This window comes from Mustela nivalis, assembly GCF_964662115.1.
Source record: "Mustela nivalis genome assembly, chromosome: X".
Lineage (NCBI taxonomy): Eukaryota > Metazoa > Chordata > Mammalia > Carnivora > Mustelidae > Mustela > Mustela nivalis.
Genome location: NC_139040.1, coordinates 564,752 through 578,618, shown reverse-complemented (window position 1 = coordinate 578,618; position 13,867 = coordinate 564,752). Strand labels below are relative to the sequence as shown.

Below are 13,867 nucleotides of genomic sequence, written 5' to 3'. Positions count from 1 at the left end.
AACTCATTGAATAAAATAAGAATCCAGATATACACATATATGTTAATAAATAAATGAATAAATAGACAAATGGACAAGGAAGGCCCTTCATGGGAGTAGACTGCCAACTGACAAATGTACTTTTTTTTCATCTATCATTAGGTATTTTGAGGCACACATTGTTTCAGAAGCAACCAGTGGAAGCCCCTCCCATGTTCTTTTGACGCATTTTCCTTATTCTTTGAGTATTGCTTGATTTTGTGGCACAAGAAGATGTTCCACTTTCATCTTGTTCTTTCCTGGATTTCTCCAAGAGGCCCAGTTCCATTTAGTTTTTAACAGCTTTATTGAGGTACAGTTGCATACAATAAACTACACACGTTTAAAGTAGACAGTTTGGCAAGTTTTGACATGTACATTCCTAGATAATGAAAATATCCCTCACCCCCCAAATTTGGGTTAGGAACTTGTTGTTAGGGTTATCCTAACCCTCTGTAATTCTTCCCTTAGTGCTCCCTGTCCCTCCTGCAACTGAAAGCCCCAATCTACAGTCGCTATAGAGTAGTCTGCATTTTTTTAGAGAAAAAAATAGACACATATGTAGAGTCATAGACTGTAAGCTTTTTGTCTGTCTCATTTCATGCACCAGAATTATTTTGAGATTCATGTATGTTATAACAGGTATCAATAGTTTACACCTTTTATTCCAGAAAAGTATTAAATCATTTAAGTATTACCCCAATTTGTGTATTCATTTGCCTGTTGATAGACATTTGAGTTACTTGCAGTTTTGGTTTATTACAAAGTGTTTGTATGGATATGTGCTCTCTCTTCCCTTGGGGCAATACCTAGGAGCAGACTGGTTGAATTATATGGTACGTGTATATTTAGCTTTTTAAGAAATTCCAGACTTTTCCAAAACAGACTGCTGAGATTTTTAATTGGGATTACATTGAATGTGGATCATTTTGGGGAGAATTGACATCTTAATAATATTGAGTGTTCCAATCCATGAACATTTGCATCTCTCCATTTATTTAGGTCTTTAATTTCTCATTAATGGTTTGTACATTTCTGCATACAAGTCTTGCATATCTTTTTTCAGATTCATCCCTACACATTTCATATTTTTATCCTATTGTAAATTCTTTCATTTTAATCTCAATTTCCTATTGTTCATTGCCACTGCATAAAAATACAAATAATTATTATATATTGAGTTTACATCCTACCTTTCTAAATTCAGTTTTTTGAAGAGTCCGTTGGATTACCCACATAGGTTGTCATCTGTGAATAAAAGCAGTTTTACTTCTTTCTTTCCAGTCTGGATGCCTTCTGTTTATTTTTCTTACCTTAATGCACTCTCTCCAGTAAACTGCTGAATTCAACTGTTGGGAGCAGCCATGGTACCTTTCTTTCTGACCTTAGAGGAAATTATTCAGTCTTTTAAAGTATGATGTTACCTGAAGGTTAACTATCCCTAGTTTGCTGAGCATTCTTTTTTCATCAGTAATAAATGTTGCATTTTATGAAATGCTTATTTGTATCTACTGAGATGCTCCTATAGTGCTTTTCTGTTTTAGTCTGTTAATATTGATGAATTACATTGAATTTTTATTGCTAAACCAACTTTGCACTCCTGGAATAAACCCCATCAGTCAGGATGAATTATCCATTTTAGGTACTGCAAGACTTGATTTGCTAAAATTTTGTTCAGAATTTTTACATCTATCTACTTGAGGGATATTAGTATGTAGTTTTCTTGTAAAGTCTTTCTCTAGCTTTGGTATCAGAATTGCTGGCTTCAGAAAACAAGTTTGATGGTTTTGTCCCCTTTTCAATTTAACGGGAGAGTTTTTGTAGAACTAATAGCCTTTCTTCCTTAAGTATTTGGTAGAATTCACCAGTATAGCCTTCTGGGCCTGGAATCCTCACTGTGGGAAGTTTTTAACTACCAGTTTGATTTATTTAATAGATTCAGGGCTATTCAGGTTATATATTTCTTCTTCTTCTTCTTTTTTTTTTTTTTAAGATTTTACTTATTTATTTGACAGAGATCACAAGCAGGCAGAGAGGCAAGCAGAGAGAGAGGAGGAAGCAGGCTCCCCGCTGAGCAGAGAGCCCGATGCGGGGCTTGATCCCAGGACTCTGAGATCATGACCTGAGCCGAAGGCAGCGGCTTAACCCACTGAGCCACCCAGGCACCCCTATATATTTCTTCTTGAGTGAGCTTTGGTAATTTGTATCTTTCAAGGGACTTATTCATTTTACCTGAATAGTTGAATTTATTGGCATAAAGTTAGAATATCTTTTATTATTTATTATCTATAAAATCATTGTAATGTCATCTCTCTTGTTACTATATTGGTAATTTGTTTTTCTTTTGTGATAAGTCTGGTTAGAAATGGAACCATTTTATTGGCTATCTCAAAAAAATCACTTTGGTTTCATTGGTTTTCTCTGTTGATCTGTGCACTGTTCTGTTTGTCACCTCTGATATATGTTACTTCCTTCTCTTTGCTTACTTTGAGCTTCACTTGTTCTTTTTTCTGTTTTTTTCTTATATTTGTTTTACGGTATATAGATGCTGAGTTCATTCATTTGATATCTATTTTCTGTTTTTATAGAAATTTATGTAAATTTCCAAGTAATCCATTAGTTGTATCTCACAAATCTTGCTGTTTTTCATTTTTATTCAGTTCAAAATAATTTGTAATTTTCCTTTTGACTTCTTCAGTGACCCATAGGTTTATGTATATATTATGTATGTATTTATTCCTCAGTTTTACTGAGATATAATTACATACAACATTGCATAAGTTTTAGGTGTTGAGCATAATGATTTGATACATGTATATATTGCAGAATACTTGGCACAAATTTAGTCAACATCCATCGTCTTGCATAGTTACAAATTGCTTTTGTGTGTATGTGTGTGATGAGAACTTTTAAGATTTACTCTCTTAGTAACTGTCAAATATCTAATACAGTATTGTTAACTGTAGTCATCATGTTGTACATAACATCGGCAGGACTTGTTTATGTTTTAATTAGATGAATTTATCTATTATAGGAAGTTATTTTAAAATTAGATATCAAAGGCAAACCCAACTCTAGGCTCTATGCAAGACTCAAAGAAAACACAAAATTTCAAAAAGCCTAAAAATAAAGGGATGGGCAAAAATACATCAGGAACATGGGAACAGTAAGAAGGTGGGTGTTGCAATCACAGCAAGACCAGGATGAAAGGCGAGGAAGCCCACTATTTCATTTTTTCTTTATTTCTTCTTTTTTTGGGGGGGGTATTTGTACTGAGATACTTTCTCTGTATTTTATTTTTTTAAGTTTAAGTTTTCATTTTCACTCCAATTAGTTAACATTAGATTCTGGTGTACAGTAGAGTCATTCAGCACTTCCATACAACACCTAGTGCTCATCACAAGTGTACTTCTTAATCCCCATCACCTGTATAACCCATCCCCCCACTTGCCCTCCTTCATCCTCATCCCTATCTCACCCGAATAATCTCATTTGTTTTGTTTTTTAAGTTCCACACAAGTGAAATCACATGGCATTTGTCTCTCTCTGACTGACTGATCCCACTTAGCGTTACACCCTCCAGCTCCGTCCACGTCATGGCAGACGGCAGGATTTCATTCTTTTGATGGCCGAGTAGTGTTCCATCGTGTACATAGACCACGTCTTCATCATTCACCTGCCAGTGGATACTCAGGCTGTTTCCATACTCTGGTTATTGTTGATAATGTTGCTGTAAACATCGGGGTACATGATTCCCTTTGAATTAGTACGTTTGTATTCGTTAGGTAAATACTTAGTAGTGCAAATGGGGGATTGTAGGATAACTTCTGTGTTTAAGTTTCTGAGGAGCCTCCATACTGTTTTCCACAGCGGCTGCACCAGTGTGCATTCCCCCCAGTGGTGCAAGAGGATTCCTTTTCCTCCACTGTCCTTACCAGCAGCTGTTGTTTCTTGTATTTTTTATTTTAGCAATTCTGGCAGATGTGAGCTGATTTTGTAGCTTGGATTTGCATCTCCCTGAGGATCAGTGATGTTGAGCATCTTTTCATGTGTCTGTTGGCTATCTGCATGTCTCCTTTGGAAAACTGTCTGTTCATGTCTCCTGCCCATTTTTGAATTGGATGAGTCATGTTTTGGGTGTTGAATTTTTTAAGTTCTTTCTATATTTTGGATACTAACCTTTTGTCAGGTATGTTGTTTGTAAACATCGCCCATCAGTGGGTTACCATTTCTAGTGCTCTTCATTTCTTTGTTTCCATCTGTTATCATTTTCTTTCTTGAAGAATGTCCTTTCATGTTTCTGGTAGTGTAAGTCTTCTGGTGAAATAGTCATTTGACTTTCATATGTCTGAAAGAAGTCTTAAATTCCATCTTTTTTTTTTAAAGATTTTATTTATTTATTTGACAGACAGAGATCACAAGTAGGCAGAGAGGCAGGCAGAGAGAGAGAGGGAAGCAGGCTCCCCGCTGAGCAGAGAGCCCAACGCGGGGCTCGATCCCAGGACCCTGAGATCATGACCCGAGCCGAAGGCAGCGGCTTAACCCACTGAGCCACCCAGGCGCCCCTTAAATTCCATCTTTAAAAAATATTTTTAGGGGCGCCTGGGTGGCTCAGTGGGTTAAGCCGCTGCCTTCGGCTCGGGTCATGATCTCAGGGTCCTGGGATTGAGTCCCATATCGGGCTCTCTGCTCGGTGGGGAGCCTGCTTCCCTCTCTCTCTGCCTGACTCTCCATCTACTTGTGATTTCTCTCTGTCAAATAAATAAATAAAATCTTTAAAAAAAAATTAAAAAAAAATAAATAAATAAAAAATATTTTTAATAGGTAAAGTACTCTAGAGTGGCCATTTTTGTCTTTTAGAATTATAAAGGTATTTCTCTACCATCTAATGAAAAACTAGCTATCATCTTTACCTTTGCTTCTGTTTACTTAATATGACTTTTTTTCTGAATTCTCAAGATATTCTCTTTTTCACTAGTTTTAAGCTCTTTGATTATAATGTGCCATTGGTGTAATTGTTTTCAGTTTCATTCTGTCCTTGGGTTTCCCTGAGCTTAGACATGTGGATTTACATTTGTCATCAAATTTACAAAAATCTCAGCTATTATTTCTACAAGTATTTTTTTCTGTTCCACTCTTTCATTTTCTTTGGATATTTTAATTATACACATATTTGGCCACTTAACATTGTCTCATGGTTCACCAATGCTCTGTTCACTGGTTTTTTTGGTCTTTTTTTTTTAAGATTTTATTTATTTTATGTGACAGAGAGAGAGATCACAAGTAGGCAGAGAGGCAGGCAGAGAGAGAGGGGGAAGCAGGCTTCCTGCTGAGCAGAGAGCCCGATGCTGGGCTTGATCCTAGGACACTGAGATCATGACCTGAGCCGAAGGCAGAGGCTTTAACCCACTGAGCCACCCAGGCGCCCCTGGTCTTTTTTTTCTATCTGTGATTTATTTTATATAGTTTCTATTGCTGTATCTTCAAGTTCACTAATCTTTCTTTCTGTAATGTTTAATTTTCTGTTAATCCTATGCATGTTCAGTCTTTCCTCTAGCTTTCTGAACACACAGAATATTTATAATGATAAATGGTTATTTTAAGAAGCTTGTCTGCTAATTCTTTCATATTTGATACTTCTAGCTCTATTTTGGTCAACTTATTTTTTCTTATGTATTGGTCACATTTTTCCAGCTTCTTTCTATGCCCAGTAATTCTATATGAATGCCAAACACTGCTCATTTTACTAAATGTCTCCTTGAGGTTTCATATTGAGCCAGAAAGCACTTTATCAGCTTTCTTTTATTGTTAGAGAGAAACTCATGTATCTGAGCTTATTATTTTTTTCTAAGGAAAAGTTAATAGGCTTCTGCAACTCTAAGGAATATTTTGTCACCAAAAGTTAAGGAGCATTTGAGTTGAATAGATTGGAGTGTGTGGAGAAAGAAAAAATGACACTTAACTGAGCCACCCAGCTGCCCCAGTATTTGTGAATTTCTCACCTATTTCCCTTCAGGGGAGAGAATGGGAACTGCAGGCCACTGGTGAACCCTGAGTTAGAACGAGTGAGCATTTATATGAGTAATCCCATATACATTATGAATCTGATGGACTCACGGAAAAGTCTGCAGTTACTCTTCCCCAGGCTTTGTGATGAATGTGTTCACCCCTCATGGAAACTAATCAACCAAAGACAGCATTAATTAGCTATTCCCCTTATCTGGGGGAATGAGCATAAGGACCCTGAACTCCCAAGGCCTCCGATACGTTTTTGAAAGTGGACTTACATTTTCTAGGAGAGTGGGGAATATTGACTCTGCAAATGGGCTTCTAATTTACTCCCCAGGTGAGTTCATTTTGACTTCAGTCAAGTTTTAAGTTGAGCTACTAAATGAATGACAGGGATGTCTAATCTTCAAGTATATTGTATCCCAAAATTTCTATTAAGTTTATAGAAAACTTCTGATTATGACAACTTGGCATTAAAAACTAACCCATTCTTGGTATATATCCAAAGAAATGAAATATGGATCTCAAAAATGATATCTGTACTCTAATGTTCTTTGCAGAGTTATTCACGATAGTCAAGATACAGAAACAACCTAAAGGTCTGTCAATGGATGAATTGAAATAAATAAAAATAGCAAACTCATTGAAGCAGAGAGTAGAATGGTGGTTGCCATGGCAGGAGTGTTGGAAGGGAAAATGAGGAAGTGTTGGTCAAAGGGTACAAAGTTTCAGGATGAATGAATTCTGGAGATCTACTGCTCAGCATGGTGACTACAGTTAACAGAACAGTGTTATATACTTGAAATGTTCCAACAAGGTAGATCTCAAGTATTCTTACGACACACAAAGAAAGGCAACTTGTGAGGTAACGGATACGTTAATTGGCTTGAGCGTGGTGCTCCTTTTACGTAAAATATCGATATCAAAACATCAATTTGTATGCCTTAAATATATATCATTCCTTTTCATCAATTAAACCAAAATAAAGCTAGAAACAGACAAACATGAAACTGACCTGAGTTGACTGTCTCGCAGGTATGAGAGGATTGAAATCCCCATCCATATTGTACCTCACGTAACCATCGGGAAAGTGTGCCTGGAGTCAGCAGTCGAGCTGCCCAAGATCCTATGCCAAGAGGAGCAGGATGCATACAGGAGGATCCACAGGTAGAGTCCTCCCTCCCTCCTCTCTCATCCTGACTCCTCAGGGGCTGGTCCCTCTTTTCGTCTTCCGGAGGCCCCTTTCCTCTCACCTCTCTGAGACAGTGTGTTCGTATTTTGTGTAACATTCATTTCTCTCCTGCTGCACTTTGGATCCTTCAAGGGCAATGATACTTTTGGTTGTTAGGAAAAAAACAGACAATTGCACCTCAGTAGCCCTACTGCCAAGCACTGGGTCTTGCCCAAGAAGTACTGTATGAAGTGAGACAGTGATTTCAAGTGATCTCTTTGAATTATCTTGAAGTTCTGAATAAAATTATATCCTCCAAATCATAAAACATTTCACTCTAATGGAATTTAAATTATGTATATTCCTCCAATCCAATTCACAAAGGTCATTTGTTTTCCCTTCGCTGCGGCTCTGCTGCTAACCTAAACTGTTTTATCCCTTTAGCCTGACACATCTGGACTCAGTAACCAAGATCCATAATGGCTCAGGTAAAATTTCTTTTTCTAGCTTGTGGGCAGTGGTTTCTGAAATACTCAGCTGACAGAAACAGAACTAGTTGAAGTGCTTGAAGTAATAGGTTCAAGTTCTCCTTGAATTTCCCTTTCCGAGAACTTTGCTATTCATTAATCCCACTCCCAGCTTTTCTCTCGAACCCTGCAAACCCTTTACTGTGTATGCTACCTAGAGTAAGGCTGGAAGAAACAGCAGAATGAACTTTTTCTCAGGGGCTATGCAGGTACATGTTTAATACCCAGTTCTCAGGGAGGAGGAAGGGCCCTGCCTGATTTTTTGTGTTTGCCATTTTCCAATGTATAATACTCCTACCATGGCTGATTTCAAACAACTAGTATGGCGTCAACCAGCTCACAGACTTCTGAAATTTCAGTAGTAGATCGGCTTTCCTGAGCTGATCTAAGTTGGTTCCAGTACACCACTACCAGCCTATTATGGTGGGAATTAAAAGAGATGGATAGACAGACAGATGAGAGGGAGGGTATGAAGGAAGAATCTTTTCATGTCAGTAAACACAGAAAGAATTCCTATATAAGGCCAAGGAGCAGAAAACTCAATACAGTATACGTATGAAATCACTTTACTCCAGCATATGCACCTACTATGCCATACATTCTCTTTGAATAACCCTGATTCCCAGGCCATTTTGTGTAGGCTTTCCCAGTGTCTGGCAAAGTCACCAGTGAGGAAGAAATAGAGGCTTTCATTATAGGCCATTACTTTGAGACAAAATTAAAAGATGGTATGTCTCTCCCATCATTTCTATCTGGAAGTATAATATGACAAAAAAGTAGAAGCTGGTTAGGGTTAGTGTATTACATGTAGTCATGGTCTAAAGCCACAGTAACTTGAACAGGATGATAATAACTAAAAAATGAACAAATAAATCAGTAGAACTGAATAGAACCCACAAATGGGCCCATTTGTGTATAAGAATTTATATTTAAGAAAGATAGTACTTCAAAGCAATAAATGCTACATACATAAACAATAGTTTATTGTTCCATTTATATGACATTCAAGAATAGGCGTAAGTAATCTGTGGTGACAGCAGGAAGGTCAGCAGCTGCTGGGCCAGAGGTGACTGCAAAGGGAACAGGAAAGGGGCCTCTGCGCTAATGGGAAGGATCTGTTTCTTCACTAGAGATCGTTACCACAAACTCAATGAACTGTACACTTCAAACGGGGTCATTTTATTGTCTATAAATTATACCTTTATAGCTCATTTTATTTTTTAAAAGATTTTATTTATTTATTTGAGAAAGCGAAAGACAGAGCGCATGAACGGAGTGTAGGGCTAGAGGCAGAGGGAGAGCCAGACTCCCCACTGAACAGGGAGCCCAAAGTGGGGCTTAATCCCAGGAGCCTGAGATCATGACCTCAGCTGAAGACAGAGACTTAACTGCCTGAGCCACGGAAACGCCCCACCCCTTAGAGCTCATTTTAAAAGTTAAAAAAAATAAGGAGGAAAATATAAGAGGGTATTTTTCAAACTCTGGGAAGACCTGACCTAAGTATAAACTGAACTCAGAAAAAGCTGACTAAGTAAGAATGAAAAGACTTAAAGGGCATCTGGGTAACTCAGTTGTGAAGTGTCTGCCTTCGGCTCAGGTCATGATCCCAGGATCCTGGGATCGAGCCCCGCATTGGGCTCCCTGCTCAGTAGGAAGCCTGCTTGTCCCTCTCCCACTCCCCCTGCTAGTGTTCCCTCTCTCGCTGTGTGTGTCTCTCTCTCAAATAAATAAAATCTTTAAAAAAAATAAAGAATGAAAGACTTTTATAGAAAAATGAAATTCTTCATAAATGTTTTTAGAAGAAGTATGGATTTAGATGGCAATTTTTCACCTTCTGGCGAAGATTAAATTGAGAGGGAAAAGTAGGTGAGGATGTGCAGTGAAGTGAATGCTCTCATATACTGTTCCTGGAGGTAGAATTTGGTCCAATCTGGAACATACTGGCTTATCAGTTTTAAGATATACATATACTTGAATCTAGCAGTTCCACCTCTAGAAATGTATCCTTTAGAAATTCGTAGGACAAGTATGCAAAAATAAGTCTTAAGGGGTATGAGCCACAGTCTTTATATTAGCAAAGAAAATGGATGCTGCCGAAGTGTCCATCACTCATTAAACTGGTACCTCCATGGGCGCCTGGGTGATGCAGTGGGTTAAGCATCTGACGGTTTCAGCTCAGGTCTCGATCTCAGGGCTGTGAATGGATCCCTCATCGTGCTCCATGCTCAGTGTGGAGTCTGCGTGGGGCTCTGTCTCCTTCTCCCTCCCCGTCCCCCCCTGCCCTGCTCACATGCACTCTTTCTCTTTCTCTCTGTCTCTCTAAAAGAAAGAAATCTTTAAATTGGTACATCCATTCTGATGAATATCATGCAGCCCTTAGGAAGGAAAGCCAGATCTTTACTGAGGCAGAAAGATGTCCTTGTTATGTGGTAAAAAGTAACATCCAAAATCATACGGTTTTTATTCAAAAGTATACATACAAATGCACACACATACACACAAATGTCATATATATAGATTCTGGAAGATATACCCCACAGTATTACAGTGGTCATTTTCAATAAGTCACTTTTTAAAAAGATTTTATTTATTTATTTGAGGGAGAGCATGAGCAGGGTGGAGGGGCAGAGGGAGAGGGAGAAGCAGATGCTTTCAGGCACATTAAGTTAATTTATTTATTTCTTAAATACATGAAGCATTTGAGCAATTTTTCTAGTGGACTTGTGGAAAGCTAAGTTGCAGAAAGCAGGGTTCTTGCTTATCATCATTTGTCATTTACACTGTGTGAAGGCCTAAGGGCTGGGGAAAAAAATCCTATAGTTCTTAGCCCTTATGCACAAGGGAGTAAAGACCTGGTTATCTTTATGCTTCTCTCTGACTTTTGGTTCTAGAGGTATTCGGGATGGCCTCAAAACGGGTGTCTTATTCGCTCAGCTCTTCTGTCTTTCCCCTGGCCAGAGATACGAAATCATCTGCTAGACCTTCTCTGTGTGCTCACAGGTGGGGGGGGGGGGCACGGGTGGGGGAGTGTCCTCTCAACCGTGTTTTTCCTGTTGAAGTGTTTACCAAGAATCTGTGCAGCCAAATGTCAGCGGTCAGCGGGCCTCTCCTGCAGTGGCTGGAGGACAGGCTGGAGCAGAACCAGCAGCACCTGCAGGAGTTGCAGCAAGAGAAGGAGGAGCTGATGCAAGAGCTTTCTTCTCTAGAGTAGTTGGAGGACGATGGGGTAAACAGACTTGGTTTCTTCAATTTGCATAGTGAGTGTGGTCCGAAGGTTCATGTGTGGGCACACAGCTCTCTTGATCTCCACTGGGAGAATTTCAATAGTGCAGCAAACACAAGCTGTCTTCCGGAAAGTTTTATTAGGACTCAGTGAACCCTTTTACCCGTGACTGGCCTACAAAGTGCACATGAAGCTGCTTTAGGTAGAATAGTAAGGTTTTTTTTTTTTTTTTTAAAAGGCCATGGGGGTGTATTGGCAAGGATATCTTGCCAAATGTCCTGGGAGCATATTTTAAATAGTTACTTTTCTTTTGTTTAACTTTGAAGTCTTTATTTTCCATTTTAGACACTCCATAGTGTAAGCTAAAGAGTGTTCCGTGCTTCAGTTTTTTAGTTACGAGGCTTCTGTTGGACGAGTAAATGAGTGCACTAGTGTTCATGGGAGGGGCTCACAAGCACCCCGCCTGTCCTCGGAAGCCCTCACTGAGGGGCATATGTCTTAGGTCTTCCATCTTGATCTCTAAAATATTAGGTGTCTAAGATACCTGTCAAAGGTTGAATTTCCATGAGTAAGTACCCTTTCTAACTGAGTAGCTGAGTTCCAGCACATTTGACTCTGAAGCAAATTCCTATTTGACAGATCCTGTTTACCTGGGGACTTCGATTATAATATAAATCTGTTTCTCCAGATACATTAAGGACCTAGGATGTAACAAAATTCATATTTTAACAAGTTCTGTTGCATTATTCTTTCCATGTATAACCACAGAAGGTAAGTGCGTCTTTAGAAAAGAGTCAAGCCTATTGCATACTGGAAATTAAAGTGGGCATTGGAGGAGGCGGGAAGAAAGAAAACAATCCCAAAAATAGTGACAAAGGTTGGGTTTTGTTTTTGTTTTTTCTTCCTTTTCTTTCCCTAGATTATTGTTTTTTCACATTTCAATGTGTAGTCCAGCTGTGTGAGAAGTACTTGCAGGTCAAACTTTATCCCTGGGGGTGGAACCTAGAAATCTTTCTGAACTCCCTAGCTGATTCTAAGGCACACTGAAGTTTAAAAACCACTACTGTAGGGCATATGGAGTGTAAATGCTGTATTGTCCTTAATTTCCCACAGCCACGGTTCTTCTCTGCTCTTTTCTTTCCCTATAGGAAAAATGAAAATATCCAGGTATAAAATTAATTAAGCTAAATTGATTTTGAAGATGTTGGAGGACTCACATCACCTGACTTCAAGACTTACTACAAAGCAACAGTAATCAAGACAGTGTGGTTTATGCTCAACTGATTTGGACAGAGGTGTAAAAGCGTTTCAGTGGAGTAATGATAGACAGTATTTTCAACAAATTATGCTGGAGTAATTGATACCCATAGTAAAAAAAAAAAAAATGAACTTCCTAAACTGCATACCTTAGACAGAAATTAACTCAAAATATATCATGGACTTATATGTAAGATGTAAAACTATAAAACTTTTAGGAAAAAAATCATAGAAAAATCATCAGGATCTTGGGCTAGGCAACAAGCCCTTGACCCTCACTATAAAAGCACAGTCCTAAAAGGAAAACAATATACTAGACATCGTCAAAATGAAAAACTTTTGCTCTGTAAATAAATTAAGAGGAGGAAATCATGAAGAGAAATTATTTGCAAACCATATGTCTGATTAATCTAGACGAAACAAAGTCAACAATAAAAAAGCCATCCAATTGAAAATGAGCAAAAGACATGAATAGATATTTCACTAAAGAGGATATATGGATGGGAAGTAAGCACATGAAAAGATGTTGAACTTCAGTAGTCATCAGGGAATGCGAATTAAAACCACAATGAATTATGATTACATACGTAACAGAATGGTAAAGAAAAAAAGATAGTGAAAATACTAGATGCTGTTGAGCATACAAACTGGAATGATAAATGGTACAGCCACTCTATAAAAGACTTTGGGAATTTCTAATAAAGTTAAACATTCAAGTATCATACAACCCAGCATTTGCACTCCTGGACATTTATCCCAGAAAAATGAGAAGCTATGATGGAACAAAAATTTGTACACAAATGTGCTTAGCAGCTTATTTGTAAGAGCTAAAAACTGGAACTAACCCAAATATCCTGCAATTGAATGAGTAATTAAACCAAACATCTATACCATGAAATACTACTTGGCAATGAAGAGAAACAACTTGGATACACCTTAAGGGTATTATGATGAATGAAAGGGCCAGTCTCGAAAGGTCACATACTATCTGATTGCATTCTTGAGATGACAAAATTATAGAAATGAAGGCTGGATTAATGATTGCTGGGGATAGGGACTGGAGGGGGAATAAGATATGTATGACTACAAAGGGATAATACAGGATGTTCCTTTGTGCTGATGGAACAGTTCTATCTTGATTATGGTGTTGAATACATTATCTGTGCTAAAACTACATAGACCTACACACACCCCCAAATTAATGCATGTGAAATCTCGTGAAACTGAGTAAGGTCTGTGGTCAAGTTAGCAGTATTGTGCCATTGTCAATGTCGGTTTTGAAGTTGCACAATAGTAATGTAAGATCTTGCCACTGGGGGGGGGGGCTGGGTAAAGGATACATGGGACTCAACTGTACTATTTTTGCAACTTCCTGTAAATCTATAATTACTACAAAATAAAAAGTTAGACATATTAAATAAGGAACTAGGAGAAATGGTACTTAATTTATGAAGTAAGAGTGATGAAAACCCAAGGGGAATAAAATGATTTGAAGGTTTTTATAGGCCAACATTGAGCACATGTCCCTTTCCTTTTCTGGGGCTTCATTTTTCTCATTTATCAGGCTAGAGTGGATCACCACCAAGGTTCCTTTTAGCTCAGTGTTCAGTCCTTAAAAGTGTTCAGCATCACAAGGAACAGTGATGAAAAGAAGACATATCA

General features: G+C 38.2%; 1 protein-coding gene across 1 annotated transcript in view; it reads left to right on the top strand.

Moving 5' to 3' along the window:
- The window catches only part of BRCC3 (BRCA1/BRCA2-containing complex subunit 3), a 55,836-nt gene extending 42,206 nt beyond the window's left edge, over positions 1 to 13,630 (top strand). The window contains exons 9-12 of the mRNA XM_082716691.1: positions 7,063 to 7,194; positions 7,643 to 7,686; positions 10,785 to 10,951; positions 12,097 to 13,630. Of these exons, the coding sequence (XP_082572817.1) occupies positions 7,063 to 7,194; positions 7,643 to 7,686; positions 10,785 to 10,936 (328 nt within the window). The 3' untranslated portion in view covers positions 10,937 to 10,951; positions 12,097 to 13,630. The remainder of the gene's footprint in view (positions 1 to 7,062; positions 7,195 to 7,642; positions 7,687 to 10,784; positions 10,952 to 12,096) is intronic.
- Positions 13,631 to 13,867: the final 237 nt, after the last annotated feature.